Source organism: Xenopus laevis, chromosome 3L (assembly GCF_017654675.1).
Source record: "Xenopus laevis strain J_2021 chromosome 3L, Xenopus_laevis_v10.1, whole genome shotgun sequence".
Taxonomy (NCBI): Eukaryota; Metazoa; Chordata; class Amphibia; order Anura; family Pipidae; genus Xenopus; species Xenopus laevis.
Genome location: NC_054375.1, coordinates 26,980,817 through 27,006,862, shown reverse-complemented (window position 1 = coordinate 27,006,862; position 26,046 = coordinate 26,980,817). Strand labels below are relative to the sequence as shown.

The following is a 26,046-nucleotide window of genomic DNA, read 5'->3' as shown; positions in this document are numbered from 1 at the left end:
GGACACAGCCTCCCTTCTTCAGGATCCTGATCCTGAAGAAGGGAGGCTGTGTCCCCCCGAAACGTTGAATATTTATTGTTGGTGGCATTAATAAAAGGGGCACTATCCCCGACTGCAACATTGGTGTGTGCGGACCGTTTTTCGAGAATACAAAGCATTAAGGTGACCAGGCAAGGTCAACGGTGGACCAGCACCACTACGCAGAAAAAGTGGAAGGAGGTGTGCGGTAATACAAAGTTACGTTGCTATAAAAAACATAGGAATGTGTCAATATCAAGTAGTTGCTGCACCCGGAATAGTTCCCCTCAAAGAAGATGACCCTCTGACGCTACTAATGGATCTTCTGTCTTGCTTCCGTGATGCTGTGCTGGGGGCAGAGTGATCCTTCCATAGGCTGAAGTTCTGTTTTCATTTGTTATTAGCATATGAAAGGATTGTGCTGCCCCCAGACCAGTGTCACTGAAACAGCTCAGAATATCTTTTAGCAGTGTCAAAGGATCGGTACAACGCAGGTTCGTGGGGCTGGCGGTGGCTTTGAGGGGAACTATTGCGGGTGCAGCACCTGATACTGACACGTTCCTATGATTGTGTCAGTATCAATTTGAGTGCCTTTAAGCTACAAGGTGAACACTACATTCCATTCAATTGGACCCCAGGCAGCCTGTAGACCCGGCTTCTGCAGTCTGAGGGATGGAGTGGACAGGAATGCAGAGTTCACCAAGTGGCTTAAATGGAATGGAATGGAAAGGAATGCAGGGTCTACTGAGTGGCCTAAGGGTGCTCTTGTCTATAAAACCATATTTTAGGTGTAAGGGGAGCAGCGCTGGTGAAATTACTGTGGAGGGAATTGAAACAGAGGGGAATATGGCTACATATACATGGGAGCGCCTTAAAGCTACTAGATGAACACTGCATTCCTCTCCATTCCATTGGACACCAGGCAGCCTGCAGACCCGGCTTCTGCAGTCTGAGGGATGGAGTGAAAAGGAATGCAGTGTCTACCGAGTGGCTTGAGGGTGCTCTTGTCTATGGAACCATATTTGAGGTGTAAGTGTGGCACCGCTGGTGGAATTACTGTAGAAATAATTGGGGAAATAAGGGACACTGTGGTTGGAATTGCAGTGGAGGGAACTAAAATAGAAGGAAATATGGCTGCATATACACGAGCACCATTAAGCTACAAAGTGAACCCTGCATTCCTCGCCATTCCATTGGACCCCAGGCAGCCTGCAGACCCGGCTTCTGTAGTTTGAGGGATGGATTGAAAAGGAATGCAGGGTCTACCAAGTGGCCTAAGGGTGCTACTGTCTATGGAACCATATTTTAGGTGTAAGGGGGAGCATCACTGGTGGAATCATGGTGTATTGGAGTGGAGGCACCGCTGGTGGAATTGAGAATGGCTCACTCACCTCTGTGTTTTGAAGATCACCTACACAGAGGTGCATCGATATGTGGTACCGTGTAAACTGCGACGGTGCTGGTGGGCTCTCTGCAAAACCAAACAAAATAACGTTAAACTTGTACCCAAGGGTTTTACCTTAGTAAGTGATATCTCTGTAGAAATTCTATAACATTTTGGGGGATTTTAATCAGAAATATGGCAGTTATGCAAATTAACATTACTAAATGTGAATGAACCATTTGCCTCTGTGATTATGGGACAAGTTGCAAATCACAGGTTTCTCTGCATTTTTTCTCAGCCATTTGATCCCAATCCCAATTCCTTGCCAAAATGATGAAGATACACTTCCTATTAGTTTCTATGGCATCTCAATAGGTTTCAACTGCACAGGATTTATATCTTCTTTTTGTGGTTGTTTTTAACAAAATCACAGTATTGCAATGGCTTTCAATACATCAGCCCTATTATAAAATAGTAATAATTGAACAAATAAATTCATTAGATACTGTACCTGGATATGTTTCCATGAACTTCCTGAAAATTGCCCAGTTTATCTCCTCTAGTTGTTTGTAGAGGGGTTTCAGTTGGGATTTGGCCTTCATCTTGTCCTGCAGGACCTCAGCCATAAATCTGATTTTCCATCACCTTGTTAATTCCAGGCTGTCTCTAGCTATACAATAATCATAGCTTGTCCATTTTATTTCGCCAATGATGTCCTTCCTCATGCTCTCCAAATCATTGATCTTACAGATCCTCTCCTCCTTCCTGTAGAGCCACTGTGAGCCCTAGAGAAATGTAAGAAACAAGAAGACATTAAGGTTTCCAGCCGTTTGTGTTTAATCCCCAGTAATAATGAAAGTTACAATTTCTTCCCATAGGCACAATAAGCAAAACAATACGTATTTATTACCACTAGGGGAGCTGTTACATTGGTCATCGTTGCAAAGCAAAAGCTTTTTGGTTCAATAGTGTTGGTGTTGAGGTGGGTAAGAAAAGACATGCTTTTAAGGCTTTCAAGTTAGCTAGGACAGCCAAATCATTTATAAGGTACAAGGAGGCCAATAAATAATGCAAAGAAGCTATAAGGCAAGCTAAAATTGATATGGAAAAGGATGTTTTTTAAAAATAATTCAAAATTATTTTTTAAATATTTTAATAGTAAAAAAATGAAGCAGGAAGGGATGGGACCTTTAGTATCAGAGGGTGGTCAGCTGGTTGATGAAAACAAAATAAATGCACAGATTCTGAACTCATATTTTTCGCCTGTCTACACAAATGAGGAACCAGTTAATGAAGGTTTCCTTCTTAATAGTCCCAATTTTAGTAATACAACTAATGATGCATGGTTCACACATGAGGAAATTCAAAAGAGACTAGAACATGTTAAGATTAACAAAGGTCCGGGCCCAGATGGTATTCATCCCTGGGTACTTAGCGAGGTTAGCTCTGTGATTGCCAAACCTCTTTACTTAATTTTTCAGGATTCATTGAGTTCTGGCATAGTGCTGAGAGACTGGCGAATTGCTAATGTGGTGCCTCTATTCAAAAAAGGATCCCGTTCTCAGCCTCAAAACTATAGGCCAGTTAGTCTGACGTTAGTGGTAAGAAAGCTTTTTCGAATGGTTACAAAAGGATGGACTTTATAGCAAATCACAAAGAGTGTATGAGTGTGTGCCAGCATGGTTTTATGCGTAATAGATCTTGCCAGACTAACTTAATTTCTTTTTATGAGAAGGTAAGCAGGGGCCTCGATTCTGGGATGGCAGTGGATATGATTTACTTAGGCTTTGCTAAAGCATATTTGATACAGTGCCACACAAAAGGTTACTGGTTAATTAAAAGAATGTTGGCCTGGAACATAGTATTTGTACCTGGATAGAGAACTGGCTAAAAGATAGACTAGAAAGAGTGGTGGTAAATTTTCTAATTGGACCAGTGTTGTTAGTGGAGTACCGCAGGGCTCAGTACTAGGTCCCTTGCTTTACAACTTGTTTATTTATGACCTGGAGGTGGGCATTGAAAGTACTGTTTTATTTTTGATGATACTAAATTATGCAGAACTATAGGTTCCATGCAGGATGCTGCCACTTTGCAGAGTGATTTGTCTAAGTTGTGAAACTGGGCAGCAAACTGGAAAATGAGGTTTAGGGGCAATAATCCTCTCCTTAAATAGAAGTCCCTCTCATGACCGTTATCCATGTTCTATTACTTGACTGGGCGCTCCACATTTTCCGTCAGCTCATGAAACACCAAGGCAACAGTTTCTATACAATTTATTGTTCCCAAGTTGTCCATTACATTATTCTCCATTAAAGGAGACTTTCAGTGGATGGCAGAAAAGAAAACCTGTTTATGGTTAATGAATTTAATATTATACTACACAAAAGCATGAATATCTTGTAAATTATATCCTTATAAACGGTGAGTTCTGATGTCATCAGTAATAAATGAGTTCTGATGTCATTTCTGTCACACGACTCACTGAAACTTGTGTATTAGAATTAGAGTACCCCCAGTTGTAAAATATGAGGATATTAGAAGTCTCTCTCAGCCTTCGGTCATGAAACTCCTCGGTAACTTATAATATCCTTATATTTTACAATAGGGGGTACTTTATTCACTATGTTATAGCTGTGTCAGTATGTCTTGCCTTTCATTTTATCTTGCCATTGTTGCATTGTAATTATGCGAGAGTAATGATAAAAAAACCCCAGCTCCAACAACAATATTGTAGCTGCATTTGGGTGTCTAAATATTGAGAATTTCTGTGTGATCCCCCCCCTCACCCCACAGAAATTCAGAGGCAGTGATGCCTTCAATCCCTACAAACATCCAGCGACACAATGAACTGGCCCAAAACCTAAAGTAGAGGTTGCAACCTGTACTAAACCTACAATACAAGTTGGCAACCCTGGGAATTTAGTTGCAGGTCCTGTCAAAAGCCGGCAGCCCGCCACTAGAACCCATTACCACTTTCCCATGTTTGAATTTGCCGCTCACAAATAGGTAAAGCCGCAGTGGAGCGGTCACATGATAGGATCACATGACCGTGACGTCGGGTCCTTTCCTAGGAACTAGCCGCTACCCTTCCTCTATAGCGTCACTGACAGTAACCACTTACTAAAGACCACCCATAGAGGAGTGTGCAATCACAACATTGGAACGAGCACGCAGCACGCAGGCGGAGATCAGGCACTGTTTCACGCCCCTACAGCTCGTGAGCGCGCACGCCGCAGGAGACGCTTCTGCGTTTCATATTCCCTGTGGCTCAAGATGGCGTCGCTGCTGCAGTTAGACAGAGTATTGTACCTAGTACACGGCGACAAGCCTATTCGAGCGCCTCTCTCTCAACTCTATTTCTGCCGATACTGCAGCGAGCTCCGCTCCCTAGAATGTGTCTCTCACGAGGTGAGCTCCGCTAGGCAACGATATGGGTTAACTCGCCGGTATCAAGGCGACTGGCTACGCCCTGGCCTGGCTGCTGGGAATCTCATTGGTTGATGTCATTATTATTTTGCCTGTGATTGGCTGAGGAGCTGCGGAAGTGTCAACTAGGCAAAGGATTGTGACCGGAACAGCTCCTGTGCTGGGTGTAGCCTTCTCATTTGAGTCCGTGGATGCTGTTTGTGTTATGCCCAACTAGGCCTCTCTGACTGAGCTCTGTCGTTCTCTGTGAAGTGTGGGGTTAGGGCGGCTAGTGCATTGGAACCACAGCAAAAAAATAAATAAAGTGTGTGGGGGAGAATTTAGATCAAGGTGCAGGTCATTTATGATTAATGACATAATATTAATATATGCGTCTGCAAACACCAGTTGTCATTCCCCCACCATCCCACTGACAGCCCAATACTCGAGGGTTAAATGGCAAGTCAAACCCAAAAATAAAAAATTGCCTAATTAAATAAGCCCCAATTCTAATCAACTTTCCATTTATTAAAACATTTCCAGTGCATTAACTTTCAAGTTATTTGTAAAAACAATCGCTATTGAAAGCAGCATTTGCTTGTTACTTTTTAAACAATGTTGCAATAGTCTTAGTTCCCCAGCAGCGACAGGTCTGTTAATCAGCTGCCTTGTCTTACATTGTATCAACAGTCTTAGACATAAGGGCAGAGACTAGACAGGGACAAACACTCCTTTCAATAGCAATACAGATACATGTAACTTTAAAACCATTGACAATTTGTAATTAAAAAAATAAATAAATAAATAAATATATATATATATATATATATATATATATATATATATATATATATATATATATATATATATATAAAATTTATTTTTGTTGTTGCATTTTGTGTATTATTTTAATCACATACACATCTCTGGTATTTAATATTTCAGGGCAAATAGGAAAATTAAATTGACTCCTTTTTTTTTTTGTTGCTGAGTAGATAGATAATTAAATTACCAGTATATCCCTCCTTCCCCCCCCCTTTTTTGTGACTGTTTCGGTAACAGAGGGATTATCTGTGCATTGGTAATTTAATTAACTACCTCTAAGCTTGATTACAGAATTTTTATACTTTTATAACTTTTATTTCTGCTTCTCTTTGAACTTGCCATGTTGCCTGTTAAACAGTAAAGAAACTTACTCTTCTATGGTGGGTGGCATTGAAAGACTATATTCACTTTCCTTTAAGATACTATCAAAAACACTGTTGTGTATCACTTTATTTACATGGCTCTTTTAGCAAGGAAGCCTATGCTTACACTTATGTTGACCCTTACCTGAAAAATATGTTGACCTAAATTCTTTCTCTGTAGGTGGACTCGCACTACTGTCCCAGCTGCCTGGAGAATATGCCATCAGCAGAAGCAAAGCTGAAAAAGAACAGGTTTGTTTGTGTTAAGTTCCAAATGGTCGGAGGATTTAATATTCCCATACACAGGGATGTGTAAATCAATGTATCAGCAAAATATGCTCCATGTTTAGGGTGGTAAAGCACACGTTTAATTTCAAGTGCAGACCAAACTTTTTATGGTTATGGTTAAATGCTATTGATCTTTTGGGTTCCATCAGAAAGACAAAAGGAATTTTGGTTGATTTTGCTTCCTCCCCTGTTAGTGCACCTGCCAGTAAGGTGCATCAGATGATGACATGTTTAGTCTAAGGCTGTGGACACAATAAACATTTTTTACTTTGAACTATTGTCCTGGTGGAAGTTTGTCTTCATTGAGTGCCTGCTTCCAATTGGTGTTCGGTTTGTCCCCCTGCTGAGGGCTCAAGGCGGTGCACCTGGGCCGCTTCCCCTATGTGGTGAGTAACTGCTTTACCTTTGGAGACCCTATACCACAGATGTATCATAGACATGTTTAGTCTGTTGATTTTATCTTAATTTCAGCATTGTAAATCAATCACCCATACTGGAAAGAAAATTAGTACTTACACAGTTGAATTTAAGTTAAACTCCCTTTCATGTATAAGAAATTGAGTGTATATAATAAATGAGCTGTCCGTCGCCTTGGGGTTCCTTGACATGTCTAAAATCTCTCGGCCTGAAGTGCAAAATTTGACTTGACTGGCTGATACATTAGATAGCATTAAGAAGGGGTTGGATGGCTTTTTAGCAAGTGAGGGAATACAGAGTTATGGAAGATAGCTCATAGTACAAGTTGATTGCCATCTTGGAGTCGGGAAGGATTTTTTCCCCCTCTCGGGCAAATTGTAGAGGTTTCAAATGGGTATTTTTACCTTCCTCTGGATCAACTAGCAGTTAGGCAGGTTATATATAGACTTTAAAGGTTCAACTTGATGGACGTGTGTCTTTTTTCTTTTTTTTTTTTTTTTTTTTTTTTTTTTTACAGGTGTGCAAACTGCTTTGACTGCCCTTGCTGCATGCACACTCTTTCCACCCGGGCAACTAACATACCTGCCCCACTCCCAGATGACCCAGCCAAAACTACCATGAAGAAAGCCTATTACCTCGCCTGTGGATTTTGTCGTTGGACTTCCAGGGATGTTGGGATGGCTGACAAATCTGTTGGTGAGTTTTTCAAAAAACAAATTGAACAAAAACTAAATAGGATTTACACGGAATGATAGTGGTCTGTACTGAAACTTTTCAAATCTGAAGACTACAAAGAAAAAATGCTACCAATATGAATTTATGTAGCTAATACTGTCAAGTACAGGTATGGGATCTTTTATCCAGAATGCTTGGGACCTAGGGTTTTCCTGATAACTGATCTTTTCATAATTTGGAAAATCATGTAAACATTAAATAAAGCTGGCTTTGTTTTCAATAAGGATTAATTGTATCTTAGTTGAGATCAAGTACCATGTATTGTTTTATTAATACAAAGAAAAAGGAAATAATTTTTACAAATTTTGATTTCGATAAAATGAAGTCTATGGGAGATGGCTTTTCCGTAATTCAGAGCTTTCTGTATAATGAGTTTCCGAAAATCATATCCCATACTTGTACTGTTTTATTATACATTTATTTGTTTAAAAGTGACTTTATGGGACATGGCCTTCTCATAATTCAGCGCTTTCTGGATATCTAATCTTCATATCAGAGAGAGATCATATACTGTAACTTTGCTGCAGAGCCAGTACAGTGAGATTATTTGCAGGCTCAGGTTCCATCTGAAATTAAATGTCAACTTTAATATGATGTAGGCATGCACATACCTGCAAGACAGTCAGGATTTAGGCAGAAACAGCTATCTGGCTGAGAAAGGCTGATGGGCAGGCACAGCAATTTAAAGTGATACTGACATGTTGGTATCAGTGAATAGAAGCTGTGCGAGAAATATAAGCAGCTAAAAGTCCCCCAAAGCTGCCCCCATCCCATCAAACCTTGGTAAAAGTGACCCTCCAAAACCATTAAATCATCTTCCGGAGTTGTTTGTCACACTGGGCTGGTGGCGGCGGGATCCCTCCATAGGCTAATTACTAATGAAAACGGGACTCTAGCCTATGGAGGGATTGCTCAGCCCCCAGCGTGACTGAAACAACTCAGGAAGATGATTTAACAGTGTCAGAGGGTCGCCTTTACTAAGGTTTGCTGGGCTGGGGGCGGCTTTGGGGGGCTTTTAGCTGCTTATATTTCTCTTACAGTTTCTTTTCACTGATAACAACACATTCCTATTCAAATGAAAATGTGGGAAAAACATATATTGGTCACTGTTGTAATGGGAAACATGTTTTCTGTTGCAGCTAGTGGTGGATGGCAGGAACCTGAGAATCTACACACACAGAGGGTAAGTATATACCTGTAAATGTTAATTACTTGATATCTTAAACTAAAACACTGTGTTTACAGTACAATTCATATATAGCCCAGTAAAAGGCTTTGTGTAAATGGTGCAGGGAGACATGAACTGGAATACTGAGTGTAGGGAGTTGTTTGAGAGATGGTACAGCTCTACAAAGAAAAGGTGGCTGTTTTTTTCCCAACTTATGTAAAATGATCCCTGTGGTTTCCAATAAAAAGGGCAACAATTTCTGAATGCTAGCCTTAATTAAAAACTCCATAATTATAATGGACATTTCTATTTAAAGAGAAAATATACCCCTATTTTGACATTATCTTAGCCATTTAAGTTTATCTATAAGCATAAGTGTGTGTGTGTCTCTTTCTCTGGCGTCTCCGGGGGACACAGGAGACCAGTGGGGTTAAGCTCCATCCTTCTGGAGGCAGGACACTTTATTGGATAAGAAAAAAAGGGGGCGTGCCTGGATGTTCCAGCCTTACCCCCCTAGTACTTCCCTCTTCAACTCCGTTTTTTAAGTGTCCTGTCCACAGGAGGTTGGACCCTATGTCTCTAGGAGACCCTTCCAAGGAATTCGTCGGTCAGTGGGTAGCACTGACACCAGGGGCTAGGCAAGGAACAGGTATACCTGATTCCTAAAGGCTAACCCCCCCAATGCTGGAATTAGACACCCGGGGTCACCACCTCCCTTAGGGGACTAAGACCACCCAGACTTGGACCTGCCCATCAGGGCCCAAGGTATTCTGGCCGGGATGTCCTTTGTATGTTAGTATAGCCTCCTGTTCTGTTGGCTGTGCTGCTTATTCTGAGCCTGCTTGTGTCCCCCCCTCTGATCTGCCCCCGCTCTCCCATACTCGTAGCTGACTTCCTGCTGTTTGTGGATGCTGCTTTCTTCAGGCCACAACTTCTGCCTGACTGATGACTAGCACCGAAGTTCAGGTGCGTTCCGACTGGGGTGCAGAGATCTGCCCTTGCTGTCGGCTTCTTTGCACAAAGGTTCAGTGCGCACAAGGCTCATGGAAGTGACGTCACCGCTCGGCGCAGCTGGGAAGGCAGGCTTCCTAGCACGATCGGTTCTGGCGCGAAAGTTAGGTGCACTCTAGGATAGTTGCTAGGCTGTGACGTCTTACTTTGCATGCATCAAATGCAACACTAAATTCCCCATGAGTAGAGCTGATCCTCTCTGCCGCTCATGCTCTCCAGGGGAGGGGGGGGGCAACTGGCACATAATGCCAATGCTGCTCCTGGTGTGTTAGAGGATGCAGAGGAAGGATCATCACACGAACAGGCAGCAGGTGCACCCTCCGATTCAGGGGCACCACAATGGGAACGGCAAGACTGCACAGGGCGTTTGGACTCCAGACGAGTCACAGTTGGTAATAAACATTCTCGAAGTATTCGTATTCAAAGCAATTCGTCTAGCGTTATCCCACTGGGAGACACCACTGCAAAACCGGGCCGTCAAGGTACAATGCGACAATGCCACGGCAGTGGCCTACATCAACCGGCAGGGAGGCACATAAAGCCGGGGCACACTCACAGAGCCGCAACTGATCATCCATTGGGCAGAACAGAAGTCAGTACAACTGTCCGCAATACACATTCCAGGAGTATCCAATGTGCAGGCGGACTTTCTCAGCCGTCACCAGCTAGATCCAGGAGAATGGGAATTGCATCACGAGGTGTTTCAAGAGGTGGTACAGCTATGTGGACGTCCACAGATAGATCTCATGGCGTCCAGATGCAATCGCAAGGTTCCACGGTTCTTCACCTGCTGCCGAGACACTGGCAGAAGTAATCGATGCAATGACACAGCCTTGGAACTTCAAACTGGGGTACATTTTCCCTCAGCTTGCTATGCTCCCAAGAGTACTAAAAAAGATCAGACGCTCGCAGCTCTCTGTGATTGTCAAAGCACCATTCTGGCCTCGAGGAACGTGGTTTTACGACCTCCAGGAGCTGTCTGTGGATCAGGCGATACCACTGCCACACAGACTAGATCTACTAAGACAAGAACCAATCAACCACCACAGCCCTGGACTTTACAATTTGAGCGCCTGGCGGTTGAAGAATCCATCTGGAGGCTAAAGGGTTTTTCCGAAAACGTCATAGCCACGTTGTTACAGGTTAGAAAACCAGTATCGTCCAAGGCCTATAATGGCAGACATACTGGACCTGGTGTCAAGAAAATGGGGTCCAATTTCAAAAATGCTACATTCCAGACATTCTTTCCTTTTTACAAAGAGGGATGGACTTAGATCTTAAACTAAGTTCATCGAAGGTTCAAGTATCAGCATTATCTCTGCTTTTTCAGCGCAAGTTGGTCCTGGAGGATTCGGTGAGGACTTTTCTACAGGTGGTGGCACATATAGCCCCCCCACGTCAAACACCGCTGCCCACATGGGATCTCAATGTGGTTCTCGATGCAATCCTGGACCCTCCTTTTGAGCCCTTAAGCTCAGTAAAACCATCATGGATGACCTGGAAAGTAGTTCTACTTCTATCAGTATCTTCAGCACACAGAGTATCAGAACTAGGTGCACTTTCATGTGATCCTCATCTCCTAAATTTTCACAAGGACAAGGCGGTACTTCGTACCAACCCGAAATTTCTGCCAAAGGTTGTTTCATCATTTCATATCAACGAAGACATTGTAGTACCATCCTTATGTCCGGATCCCAAGAATGCCGGCCGTGATGTGGTCGGACCGCTAAAAATCTACCTATCACGAACCAAAGAGACTCGCAAGTCAGATTGCCTGCTAGTCATTCCAGCTGGACCATTAGCCGGACAACCGGCCTCTAAAGCCACCATGGTGGATATGTGAGTGCATCCAAAAAGCCTACATTGTTAAAGGGAAGTCACCCCCCTCCGGGGTTTGAGCTCACTCCACCAGAGCAGTAGGGGCATCATGGGCCTGGCACAACTCTGTCCCGGCTGAGCAGATCTGCAGAGCGGCTACATGGTCATCAATCCATACCTTCACTAAATTCTACCAAAATTGACTCATTTGCCTCTTCAGAGGCAGCCTTTGGTCGCAAAGTATTGCATGCTGCGGTGCGAGACTAAAGGCATCACATTCTAATTCTTATTCACCCTCCCTGTTGGGGCTGCTTTGTTAAGTCCCCACTGGTCTCCTGTGTCCCCCGGAGACGCCAGAGAAAATAGGATTTATATACCTACCGGTAAATCCGTTTCTCTGTAGTCAACAGGGGGACACAGGACTTCCCACCCTCTGTAGGTTGATTGTTGAAATAGTGTTACTGTTATATCTTCTCTCTGTGTACGGTTTCTTGGTACGAACTGAGTTGAAGAGGGATGTACTAGGGGTAAAGCTGGAACATCCAGGCACGCCACCCTTTTTGTCTTATTCAATCAAGTGTCCTGCCTCCAGGAGGATGGAGCGTAACCCCACTGGTCTCCTGTGTCCCCCCGTCGACTACAGCGAAACGGATTTACCGGTAGGTATATAAATCCTAGTTTTTTTTCCTACACATACATACCTTATAGTTATACCATAGATTAAAAGGAACCCATGATAGCATATTTCTGTTTACAGACACTAGTTCCCTATCTACGCTTTAGTAATGCAACCCCACCCATATCATGTTCCATTGTGAAATGATGTCATGTGGGTCTTGACTTTCTTCTGCTTTTCATAGTAGGTGGGGCACAGATTTTCTGGAAAGCTGAGGGAGTTCAAGTCCCAGAATACAACACTTCACGATGGAACAAGGTGGGGGGGACGGGGACTGACAGACACCCAGACAAAGTATGATTCATGGTACATTTTCAGTGGAATTAGCTGTCTGTGTAAAAATAGAATACATTTATATTTAATTTATTATTTATTGATTTAAAAATATTTAATTTCATTTATTGCAGGCTTAATTACGCATACACTATTTTGTCCTACTCTGTCGTTGACTTTAGCCAAACCTCAGAATCTGGCAGTTCTAACCTTTAAATACAGTAATACTGAATTAAATATTATAACTATTTTTGATTGCATTCTTTCCTTAACTAAGTTTAAAGGAAAGTCCCAAAACGCAAATCGAGATTTCGACGTGCATATGTAGTTCACATCTGTGGTAATACCAGGTATTCTGTTTTTTAGGGACTAGTAACATCAAAAAAAAAATTTTTTTTTGTTTGTATACTACGAAAAAACCCCACCAACACATGTTTAACTTTAAAATTGCAAAGTCTTTATTTAGAAATAACTTACCGAATCTCCGCTTGCGCTCCACTTCAGAAAAGGCAACAGGGCGACGACCCATCATGCAGCGCTCTTTCTCCTCCCTGGCTATAAGAATAAGGAAGGTAGGGAGGAGAAATGTAGCACCGCACGATGGATCACCCAATCGGTAAGTTATTTCTGAATAACTTTTTAGTCAATATGTGTTGGGTGTTTTTTCTCATAGTATACAAAAAAATTGTTTTAAAAAAATAAAAATGTTGATGTTACTGATCCTTTAAAGGGGTGCTCACATTGAAACAAACCTTTAGTATTAGATAATCAATGGATGCTTTCCAGTTTGGAGCAGGAATTGAAAATTCCCTAAAGCATTTACATATAATAATCATTCTCTGATATGGGTTGGCTGGGGCTTCTTTCTTCCTAGATTAATAAACTACTAGAGTATTACCAGCAACTGGCACAGAAGGAAAAGATTGAACGCGACAGGAAGAAGCTGGTGCGACGTCGCAACTATATGCCGCTTGCCTTTTCTGTAAGTGTCCTTGCTACTTAAACCACTAAAATTTTTATTTATTATTCACATAGAACCACACTCCAAATTTTTAGTGAATCACATCCTCCTTTATTGCATAAATCTTGTGTGTCCAACGTTTCGGCTCCCCTCAGGGCCTTTATCTTTTTCCTTGATAAAAGCCCCAAGGGGGTCCCGAAATGTTGGACACACAAGATTTATGCGATAAAGGAGATGTGATTCACTAAAAATTTGGAGTGCGGTTCTATGTGAATAATTATACAAAAAGATTTGATCCAGCACCCACCAATTAGTTTGGTAAGATTCTTTAATAAACCACTAAATTTGAGATATACTATCTGTTGCTTAATATTTTCTTTTAAAAAACAAGTGTAGGTTAAATTTGTTTTAGCAGCTGCCATATTTCAGTTCATGTTTATGAATAATAGACATGCTGTTCTATAACTAGGAAGGGTGTTGGAATGGAAAATAAACTCTAATTAGCCTTTTTTGTTCTTATATTGTCTCATAGCCTCCGTATACAAATATACTGGATTGAGCCAAGTACACTTGTGCTTGTACATCTATGTTGGCATAGATTTATTTCAGCCTGAGCAGGTCGCAGACACACCAGCCAGATCTTTACATGATTAATCAAGCTAGGTTGCAGGCCAAATCAAGGTGAAAGGAGCCCCATGTTGTGGGAGTCCTTGTGGGGAGACACTGTGGGGGTCTAGACAGAGCATATACAGTGATTAGCTGTACATACAGCTGTGTTCCAGTATCAACCCATATATGGCTACCTTTAGGTGGTTGATCCTGATTCACCTACATTTGTATTTATCAATTTTTTGTAACTGTCCAAGCCCGATCTATAATGGCAGTCCTCTGCCTGCTAGCTGCCACTGGTTACATTCTGAGCCATACATGAGCTATTTGGATTCAGCAGCATACATATTGTAAATAATGCTCCTGTAGAAGAAGCTTGTTTAGTAGTTTTTGCTCTTCCGATGATGGTGATGGTGATGGCCATTTAGGCTACATGCAAAATCAAAAACCACAAGAAAGATGTATTCATATGTTGTATTACTGACCGATTTCAGTGGTAACTGTTTTTATTTGTTTTTACTTTGATTGCAAACGTTTGGGATTTTTCTCCAGCAACATACTATTCATGTGGCGGTAAGTCACAAGGCTTTGTCATCACTGCTCTGCTTAATAACTTTTTAATATCTGATGCCTCTTGCAGCAATGGATATAAAAATGTGACACTGAAGCCACAATAAGCACAACTCAAATTCAATTGGGTGCAATTTTTAGGTTCAAGTGCTCCATTTATTCATTAGAGGACATTTGGCTCAGCACTATAAGTAAGTAGAAATTTAGGGGCATTTGCCCAGGGTGCCAGGTAGGCCAGGAGGGAGGGGGGCCTATTTAGGGTAGGGGGAAAGGGGGATGCAAATTAGGGGGTTGAATTCTCCTTTAAGAAGGGCAAGATTGGTGCATTAATGTGATCCTCGTCCAACGGTTTCTAAATGCCCCAATTTAAATCATTTTGAGACCTCTCCAAACAAGCAAATCTCATAGTGTATGGCTACCTTTATGTTCTGGCGGATTGCACCCACAAAACTTATTAGTGCTGCCAGGCCAAACTGGCAATCTGTGGATTCTTTTAAATGCCAGAGGGGCTTCTGAAAGATGCCATAGACAGTCACTATTTATTGGGCCTGCGTGGGGGCTGTTCGGCCTCCGTGTACTGGAATTGCCAGGGCCGTTTTTGAATCCGAGTCAAGACGACTGTACGTTGTCCATGGAATTCTCTATAGACTTCTGAACAGCACCATCTAGCGGAAATAACTGATGGTATTCGCATTTATTTCTATAAGGAATGCTTTAGCACAGGCAAGCAATTTGGTATCGTTACATAGAAAAAAACGTATTAAGAAAATCAGCAGCTGTGTTCCCCTACAACAGAAAATAGTCATTAAAGGAGACATATTGTGTAAAAAATAAGAACTTACCAGTGGGTTATACTCCTTTAGATATAGAAGAATTGTGCTTAAAAAAAGTGTTTCAGGCTTATTTATTGAATATTTCTGCAAAACCCCTAATAATCCCTCCCTTCTCTTCCATTTCCTGCTCCCTGAATTCCCAGGCTGTTCGGGGGAGCCGGAGGCTCACTGAACTGTAGAATAGGAACCAATCATCATCTAGCAGGACCTGATAGGGAACTAAAGCCTGTCTGTGCTTGAGTGACTGCAGGGCTGTGATTGGCTGTCCCCCTCCTACTGTGTTTCTGGCAGGGACCGTTAGGACACGCCCTCATTTGAAACACCGACAGGGACCAGAGAACATCTACAGGGAGCTCCAATAAAGGGACTATTTCTAAAGATAATATTAATTTTTAGCACCATGAAAAAGCAACACCGTATAATACTCATAATTGCCTACAAAATTAGGGTTTTTTTCATTTATCCTATATGTCTCCTTTAAAAACAGATACATAATTATGAAACCTAGGGTCACCAAACTATTTTACCCTGAATCTTGGACTCAAGCTAAAAAGAATAAGAAACCTTGCTTAATGAGCATCATTTCATGCATTTAATAAAGTTGCATCCCTTCAGCTATCAACATTCATTAACAAATAAAGAACTATCTAGCTTGAAGTTAGTGCAATGATGACATTGTTCTTTTTACAGGATAAATATGGACGTGGAACAAGGCTCCAGCGCCAGAGGCCAGGGGCGCCTATTACTGCCCTTACTGGACTGACGTAAGTTTGGATTCCTGCTAACATGAGGCTTTGCTGTTTGAGTTAAAGTTGCCCTTTGGAATTTTGTAGGGTTAATAAATCATGTAAGAGCATTTGACTTTTTGTTATTTCCAGTCTTAAAGAAGGCGAAGACCAGAGAGAGATAAAGATTGAGTCAGCGCAAGCTGTTGAAGAAGTGGAACCATTGCCAGATGATTATTACACCAGGCCTATCAATCTAACTGAAGGTACTGTTTGGATGTTAAATGCCAAATAACACCCCTGATTCTGTAGAATTATAGCAGTAGTTTTTTTTGTAGCTGCATTTATCCAGCCTTTCGGCTGTATAGGTTTGGCACAGAGGTTAGCACGGTTACCTTGCAGAACCTGGATTGTATATTCCATTCTGAGCTAGAATGGGTTTCCTCCCAGCTAATTGACTCCTGTGGAAACTGACTCTACTATGTGTCAATATGATAAGACCTTTATCTCCACTGGGACTCTGGCCAATATGATTGAATGCACATTATGTGATCACTATTTAAGACAATAATAGAGTCTTGTCTGATAACAGTTACCACTCTGGATCAGCGCTTGTTACAACCAGACTTCCAGCCCATATGTGCCTCACAGCTGCATCCTCGCCACAAACATCTATTAATCAAGCGATCACTGCGATGCAGGGTGAGTACCTAAATGAGTTCATCAAGAATTTAACTTCTATTTAACCATTATACTAAAGTATTCATTTTCTTCTCTCCCTATAACCAGAAATGTGAACATAATTTGAGCAAGCCTGAATTTAACCCAACATCTATCAAGTTTAAGATCCAGCTGGTGGCCCTGTAAGTTGATTGGTCTCAATTGTTAGGTGACCGTGGAAAGGTTTCCAAACTTGGTGAAGTTAAATGAGCGTGTGTTGTGCTGATATTAAAATTACTTATCATTTATAATGTATTGAAAACGGCAGACACTCCATGATGTATTAGATCTAATGATCTGACTGGAGGCTAAACCTGGCTACTGGGAGCAAGCTGTAGGATAGCTAGGTTCTTAAGTTAACTTTTAGTATGTTTTTTATTTTAGTATTTAGTTTTTAGTATTGTAGTTTTTTAATTCTTCTGACTCTTTCCAGCTTTTAAACAGGGGTCTCTAACCCCATCTAAAAAACAAATACTCTGTGAGGCTACACATTTGTTATTGCTATTTTTTATACTTATTATATATTTCTGTTCAGACCCCCCCCCCCACATTCATATGCCAGTCTCTTATTGAAATCAATACATTGATTGCTAGGGTAATTTGGCCCATAGCAACCAGATTGCTGGTATTGCAAACTGGAGAGCTGCTAAATAATGCAAACAACAAAAAAAGAAAACCAATTGCAAATTGTTTCGGGATATGGCTATCTATATCATACTAAAAGTTAACTCAAAGGTGAACAACCCATTTAATTATGTGGATAATTATTATGATAATTAACTGTATTCCAGTGTAGACAGGGTTGTGTAGACGCATCAGAGGTTTTCCAGGTTAATAACTAAAGTTAAAGCAACTTTCTTACACCGAGTTACTAAACTATCTACCCAAAACCCTGCATGATCTAATGTCTTGTGTTCTTTTGAATTCATTGGTTTTATTTGAATTTATAGGTTATTCTCTGAGGTTTTACTTTTGAAAATAAGTCTTTATGCACTCCATTTTCGTATAATGTTTAGAGTTTTGTCTGAGCCGTGCCCACAGGATACATCTGGCCAGAGCTGCATATTTTGATTTATGTATCTCCTGTTACTGACAAATAGATGCACTCTCATTTCTGATAAGTGGTTTGAAATAGTATTGTCATTTGAAATATTCTTTGCAGAAATAACTTAAATATGCTCGCAGGGGAAATCCTGACCTCTGTGCCTCCTGAGGCAGCCTTTCCAAAGCAACCTCCCCCCCTTGTCCCCCACCCATGCTTAAAGGGATACTGTCATGGGAAAAAAATTTTTTTCAAAATGAATCATTTAATAGTGTTGCTCCAGCAGAATTCTGCACTGAAATCCATTTCTCAAAAGAGCAAACAGATTTTTTTATATTCAATTTTGAAATCTGACATGGGGCTAGACATTTTGTCAATTTCCCAGCTGCCCCAAGTCATGTGACTTGTGCTCTGATAAACTTCAATCACTCTTTACTGCTGTACTGCAAGTTGGAGTGATATCACCCCTCCCTTTTCTCCCCAGCAGTCAAACAAAAGAACAATGGGAAGGTAACCAGATAACAGCTCCCTAACACAAGATAACAGCTGCCTGGTAGATCTAAGAACAACACTCAATAGTAAAAACCCATGTCCCACTGAGACACATTCAGTTACATTGAGAAGGAAAAACAGCAGCCTGCCAGAAAGCATTTCTCTCCTAACGTGCAGGCACAAGTCACATGACCAGGGGCAGCTGGGAAATTGACAAAATGTCTAGCCCTATGTCAGATTTCAAAATTGAATATAAAAAAATCTGTTTGCAAGTTTGAGAAATGGATTAAAGTGCAGGATTTTGCTGGAGCAGCACTATTAACTGATTCATTTTGAAAAAAAATTTTTTTCCCATGACCGTATCCCTTTAACTTTTTAGTGTTGGGGGAATTTGGGGCTGCTTCATTAGTGCAGAGTGCAATTGTTCCCTGAAAAAAAAGACTGTGAAAAATAAGATGCAGATAACCTTTACTGATCTCCCTTTGTGACATTAGTTTAAAGGGGAAGGAAACCTCGTCGGCGGTAACCCCCCTCCCCCCTCCCGTGTATTGCCCCCCCTCCCTCCTCCCCCCTGGCCTACCCCTCCCACTGGCAAATGCCCCTAACTTGTTACTTACCCTTCAGCGCAGGTCCAGTCCAGGGAGTTCACAGACGACATCTTCTTCCACGCGATCTTCTTCCTCCTTTGACCGGCGTTTTGGCGCATGCGCAGTAGGATCGGTTCGCTGGTACGGATCTACTGCGCATGCGCCAAAAGTCACGCGCATGCGCAGTAGATCGTACCGGCGAAACGATCCTACTGCGCATGCGCCGGTCAAAGGAGGAAGAAGATGTCGCCTGTGAACTCCCTGGACTGGACCTGCGCAGAAGGGGAAGTAACAAGTTAGGGGCATTTGCCCAGCGGGAGGGGTAGGCCAGGGGGGAGGAGGGAGGGTGGGCAAAATACAGGAGGGGGGAGGGGGTTAGCGCCGACGAGGTTTCCTTCCCCTTTAAGGCTTGACTAAAGCCATGCTAAGCCATGTCATGCTAAAGCTGGCCAAAACATTTCCAGATTTGGTTGGGCCATTTGTCTAGTTTCGCATATACTGCCCAACAATTTGTGCATGTATGTCAAAAATGAACAATTCATTAGCCAGTTTGCCTTATGGGCCGGTGCATCACAGATAAGGAATTTAGAGGAACAGCTGTCCCTTTTACTTCTTGTAAGATCCCAGCATAAGGCTGGTCATACAGTCTCAGACCTTAAAGGGATTCTGTCATGATTTTTATGATGTAATTTCTAAATTACACTGCAAATAATTAATTCTACAATATAAAATTTCATTTCTGACCCAGAAAGTATATATTGGTGTGTAGCCAGCCATCTCAGGGCATTTTTCCTGGTCATGTGCTTTCAAAAGGAGCCAGCACTTAAGAATTGAACTGCTTTCTGTCAGGCTGTTGTTTTTCCTACTCAATGTAACTGAATGTGTCGCAGTGGAACCTGGATTTTACTGTTGAGTGCTGTTTTTAGATCTTCCGGGGGGGGGACCGGGGTGAAATCACTCCAACTTGCAGTACAACAGTAATGAGTGACTGAAGTTTATCAGAGCACAAGTCACATGGTAAAGTCACAGCTGGGAAACTGACAATATGTCTAGAACCATGTAAGATTTCAAAATTAAAGATAAAAAAAATCTGTTTGCTCTTATGAGAAACTGATTTCAGTGCAGAATTCTGTTAACTATGTGTTTTGAAAATATTTTTTTTTTCCCATGACAGTATTCCTTTAAGGCTCATTGATAATTACCTTACCATCTTAAACTTGGAGATTTCTGTAAATGATTTCAGTAAAACCAACGTGAGCAGAGAAATAAAGTAATAGTGAGCCTCATATACTGTGTTTTACTTTGCAGGAGTTATGTTCCAGAAGTGAGGATTATGTCTATCCCCAATCTGCGTTACATGAAGGTCCGTGCCATTACTGAATTGTATTATTGTTATTGGTTTATAATTATTATTAACAGAAATATTTTAGGGAATTCCCTTCTGGGGCTCCTGCCATTCAGGTACTAACATTTTTTAAGCATATTTCGTTAGATGGCAAAACCCTTTTATGTTAACCCCACGCTGGTTAGGTAACTAATAGAGAGTTCTTTCTGAGAATATCTCAATATTTAGATATGATCGAAATGATTGAGACATTATAACGTTCAGTTCATAGGCTTATGAAATAAATGATGGGATTGGCTGTTGGTGTATATCACAACTCCACAATTTTTTTCCCCATACCATGTGTGTATGGTAATCTGTGTATTCTGACATATCTTAAATGTGTTTTAGGAAAGCCAGGTCCTTTTAACTTTAACTAACCCAGTGGAGAACCTCAGTCATTTGAACCTTCTCCCATGCGAGGAGGGGGACCAAGATGACATCAACAGCACGGCAAAGGTAACATATATCATATCATATCATATTTTTTTTTGATATTGTTAATGGATCAATAACCATTTTTAAGATTGACCTTGTTATTTGCACAAGGTTAAGTAGAATATGTTTAGCTGGCTGTACACAAAGATCTAGAGAGTTACTGTAGAGAATGTGTGAGCAGATACTTCATCTCCGTTAACTGCAGGTGATTGTACCAAGCAAGGAGCTGATTCTAGCAGGAAAAGATGCTGCCGCAGAGTATGATGAGCTGGCCGAACCACAAGATTTCCAGGATGATCCAGAGTAAGCTTTCAGACCCAATTTGCTGCTATTTAACATTCACAATGGTTCTAAAATATCTATATAAGGGCTAGTAACACACAAGCATCAACTACTACCTGTCAATTGCTTGTTGTGGGTTACAAGGTAGAAACTTTTTGGGCCACCCAGGCGGTAACACATAAAACCTATCGGCATCTGATTTGTTGCCATGCGTTACTGCCCAGATTTTTTGCCAGTGCAATTAAATCAAGTTCAATCTTTTATCTATATATCTATATAAAACCTGCTTAATGACAAAAACACCATCTCTAATGACTGTGAGCTCGGAAGTACTTGTTCTGTGCAGCCAGTTATTGATTTATATAAAATGACAGCTCATATAATCCACTCGCAATACTCCTTATTTTGTCTGTGCCTGTTTTTTGTCCAAATAATGCTGCTAAAGTTTTTTTTTCTTTCTTTTCTCTAGTGTTGTTGCCTTTAGGAAGGCCAATAAAGTTGGAGTTTTCATCAAAGTCACTCCTCTTCAAGAAAAAGGAAAAGTGATTGTGAGTTTTAAGCTTAAACATGACTTCCGAAACCTGGCAGCTCCTATGAGACCTCTTGAAGACAACGAATCCAGTTCAGAGGCAGTCTGGCTTACTCATCACGTGGAGCTTGACCTGGGACTTGTGGTACCACCAGCCCAGTAAGATGCTGAATAGCTGGCACCTGCACAGGAGAGGTTAACTGGGGCCAACTTCTCCAGCTCTGAATGATGAATAAGGCTAGGGTGGTGGTACCAGTGGTTTAGGTAGCCAGTGCTCAGTGGTGTTTGTCTAACAAGAAACAACAGTGCAAGTATGTCTGCCAGTAGCATCGCTTGTCTGACCTTTAGGGGATCTCTTTAACTCTGTTAGGAACAATCTAGTAAGTTATGCCATACACGTTGTCAAACATCAATATGCTAAACTGCCCACAAAGATCTGCACCTCCCACACTTAACTTGCACCTGCAAAACTGTTCTACTTATATTTATACAGTGTAGCTAAACTAAATACATATTCTAAGCTTGAATTAGGGAAACATTTACTAGCATCTCCTTAGCTGCTAGATTCTCTATATCTGGGATATAGATATAGTTAATGTAACACGGCACTTACTAACAGGCATTTATTTAGTTCTTGACTTGTTCCCATCTGTGGGTGAAAAAAACATGATCTTGCTGTTTTACAATAGCGCTGATATATCAATTGCTACTGGCTGAACCCACGGCTTCTTCTTTAGACTATCTTATTTCCCAGCTTCTTTTAAATATGAATACTGTTGGTACCCCACAGTTAAGATGTCTCATTTTAGTAATACACTATAATAGGGATCAATGCATCTGCTTCATCATTTTTGTTTGGAACATAATCCAGATCTTTGGATTTTCAAGAGCAACATGAATTCACCTAAAGCTGGAAATAACTTTTAATACCATGTGTGTGCGATGCATTGCCTGAACCAATATATATATGCTAAATCCTTATTTATTGTTAGAATTTGCATTTTAAAACCCTGTTGTTTTCTGTTGGGTGAACCTTATAACAGTGAAGTGGCAAACCCTGGCAATTGCATGATCTACTGGAACTCAGTATATCCCTTTTTAGCCTGGCTGTTTGAGGAATAAAATACACTAAAATTACTGACGCAATCACCTTATTCAGGCTAACTTCAGATTTTTTTAATCTAATTCAGTTATTTATTTATTTAAAATTTTCAAATTCTGCTCCTTTCACTCAGTATAAGGTAATAATATATTCATCTAGCTCTTCAGCTGGAAACCCATGGACCTAATGTGGTCTTACAAGACATACTTATGACCTCCGCAATATAATTTTTGTTTAGTGCAATTTTACTGCAGTGTGACTCGTCAATATGCCTTATATTGGATCTTTAGCATGCATTGCAGTAGCAGCCGTATTTCACTGGACCAATTAAGATGCCAAAATGCTGTGTTCTGTTACTCTTAAAAGTGAATATACCTGTAATACCTAAAGGAATCTGTAAACCCAGCTGTAATTTCAGCTGTGATTTTTCAAATGAGCACAGTTACAGCTTGTGAGGCCTGGGCAAAAGAAAAGGCAAGTAGGAATTCCTAAACCTCTATAAATCTTCAGATACATTAATTTCACTTCCATGTTATGCTTTTTTTATTAGTAATGGTTATTCACATATGAAGCATGCACCTTTGCACATAAAATATAGGTAAGTAAGTTCAGATAATTCAATTGTTTTAGTGATGTGACTTGATGGGGACATTACAAGTGGAGGGAAAATCCTCACCTTTGCCTTTAACACTATAAAATATATATGTGCATTGTGGTATTAGCGAAGATTTTAGACCTAGGATGTGTCATTTTAGCTAATATACACAATGTCTTCTTTCCAATACCAAGAACATATGGTAAAGCAGTTTATTTTCTGTGGTTAGTTGGGATCCTACTATGTTCAGGAATTGGTAAATATGTATTTCAGTACTAGGATCATGCAAACTTTTTTTGGTATGGCACAGAGCTCCCACTGCTTGCTAGTTTTTTACTTCACTAGTTTGCTTCATGCCATTATTGTACAATCTAGTACTTGGCCCAGGTACCAAATGATCATATCATCCCAACTGAGTCCAGTATATTTGTGGCTGAGTTGAGTCAGTGTCTCAGTGAAAGCCATCACATATGTTTATCCTATAAAATGTTGCTGAACCACAGACATGTCTTAGCCTGCTTAACCTTCTTGAAATTGGGTCAAGATAAAGATTGAGGCGCATCGGCATCACAAACTATGATTCAAGTTAGAATTAAAAATGTATTTCATTTTAAAGGGGTTTTTCACCTTCGAATTAACTTTTAGTATGATTTAGAGAGTGTTATTCCAAGACAATTTGCAATTGGTTTTCATATTTTATGATTTGTAGTTTTTGAGTTCTTATCTTTTTATTCAGCAGCTCTCCAGTTTGCATTTTTTATCAATCTGGTTGCTTAGGGTCCAAATCACCCTAGAAACCCTGTATTGATTTGAATAAGAGACTGGAGCATGAATCAGATAGGCCTGAATAAAAAGTAAGTATTAAAAAGTAGCAATAACAATAAATGTGTGGCCTTAAGATGGCCATAGACCTTTAAAAGATCTCTTAGTTATCATGAGACTACAATTATCTCGAAACGATCGTTTAAATGTACGATTTGTCCATCAACTAAAAAGACCATTTCAGGCGATATTGCCAGGAAAACTGAGGATAGTTGCCTGCTTGGCCCTGCAAACACAGATTGCAATGGGACCAATAACAATTTTTTTACCTGGCCAATCAATTTTCTGACAGATGTTGAACGAAAAATCGTAAGATGTACTATCGTTTGAATCCCACTAACCTCATGGATTTGTCGGATTTCGCTAAAATTGCTCGTTCTCCAACGAAAGATCTTTGCGTCTATGGGGACCTTTACATAGAATGTGTTTTTAGTTGGGGTCAGTGACCCCCATTTGAAAGCTGCAGTGAGAAGAGGACAGCAAATGATTAAACTACAAAAAAATTAATAAGGAATATTAGGATTTAAAAGTTGTTTAGGTTTGGTCATAATCTATAACATACTAAAAATTAACTTAAAGGTGAACCACTCTATTTAATAGTTAGCATTTACAGATTAGGGCGTGTATTTATAATGAAACGCATCAAACATTGGCACTTAGACACTGCAGTAAACCATGTAAAAAAAAAACATAAAAATAATTTATTAAGCTGTGCTATGGTTTTGTGTGAATATGTGACAATGTATAAAATCCAGGTGTAACAATTGTTACCATTTAGTGTCAACACAATTTTACACAGATTTTTACCATTTTAATGGTTGAACTAATGGCATCGTTTTTGAACTGGTATAAAAGAAAGTAATACCAGTAGATTGGTGGTAATGCATTATTTCTTCTATTTTTAGGAATCCGGTTTGAGCTATGTTAGTTAACATTTATAATTTTATATATATATATATATATATATATATATAATCTAAATTATCTTGATAAAGGTTCTAGAGGTGGACCGAAACATTGGCATGTTTTAATGTAACGAAATAAAATTATATTTTTAAGTAAATCCCAGTGTGCGCTCATGCCTTTTGGACTTATTCATGTTTACATATGAGTAGCACCTGGGTGATTTATCAATTCCAGTATGATATTAGGATATTATAAGTTATCGAGGAGTTCCATGACTATATATGTTTTTATACAGATCATGGAACTCCAAGTTGACTTCTAATATCCTCATATTTTGCAACAGGGGGTACTTTATTTATTATAATGTTTCATTGAGTCATGTGACAGAAATGACATCACTCGGACTCGGATGACATCACTCGGATGTCTCTTGTGTACTGGCTGATTACAGAAATCCTATATAATAAATCTAGAAATATTGAACCTTATGTAATAGGCATTGAGCTGCAGTAATAACCTGGGAATACAGTGAGCAAGATCAGAAACATCTAAACCTGTAATTTTGGGGACACAAATCTTCACAGTTATACAGCTGCCGTACCTTGGGACTGGTAATGTAAGGTCAATAAAATGTTAGGTGTCCCTATTAATTTAACCAATGACAGATCCTTGTAACTGGGCAAGTCTAAATCACACTTAAATAAATAGACACTCTTAGAAACTATATGTGTTAAAATAAGTGTTCTGTTCATTAGGCTAAGGATATGAGATGAACCTGGGACTTTGTCGCTGTTATTGCAGCAGAGTTGCAATCTATTAGTGACGTACCACTGTTATCCTGTCTGCCATCCCTTGTTCCCATGCTTTTGTGCCTCAGTGTAATGTCGTTGATATGCAGTAATAAAAGCAACTACAGCTTATGACTAGTTATTAATCTTACTATTCTAATGCTGATCGACAAGTATTGGTGTTTCATCACAGCAAGTTAATTGGACAATGTTGGCCATAAATATTGGCACAGTTGCACACAAATGACTATAAAATGAATCTACCGCCAAATACATTTGAA

The 26,046-nt window shown here is 40.4% G+C and overlaps 1 protein-coding gene across 2 annotated transcripts; it reads left to right on the top strand.

Annotated features, from left to right (window-relative positions):
• Positions 1 to 4,482: 4,482 nt before the first annotated feature.
• dctn4.L (dynactin subunit 4 L homeolog) lies at positions 4,483 to 22,689 on the top strand. Of its 2 annotated transcripts, XM_018251073.2 has the most exons (14): positions 4,483 to 4,810; positions 6,176 to 6,246; positions 7,217 to 7,395; positions 8,574 to 8,617; positions 13,255 to 13,362; positions 14,503 to 14,523; positions 16,044 to 16,117; positions 16,232 to 16,344; positions 16,671 to 16,780; positions 16,868 to 16,941; positions 20,228 to 20,282; positions 20,655 to 20,762; positions 20,947 to 21,044; positions 21,493 to 22,689. In XM_018251073.2, the coding sequence occupies exons 1-14, from the start codon at positions 4,676 to 4,678 to the stop codon at positions 21,713 to 21,715; spliced, it is 1,413 nt and encodes a 470-aa protein (XP_018106562.1). In that variant the 5' UTR covers positions 4,483 to 4,675; the 3' UTR covers positions 21,716 to 22,689.
• The last annotated feature ends 3,357 nt before the right edge of the window (positions 22,690 to 26,046 follow it).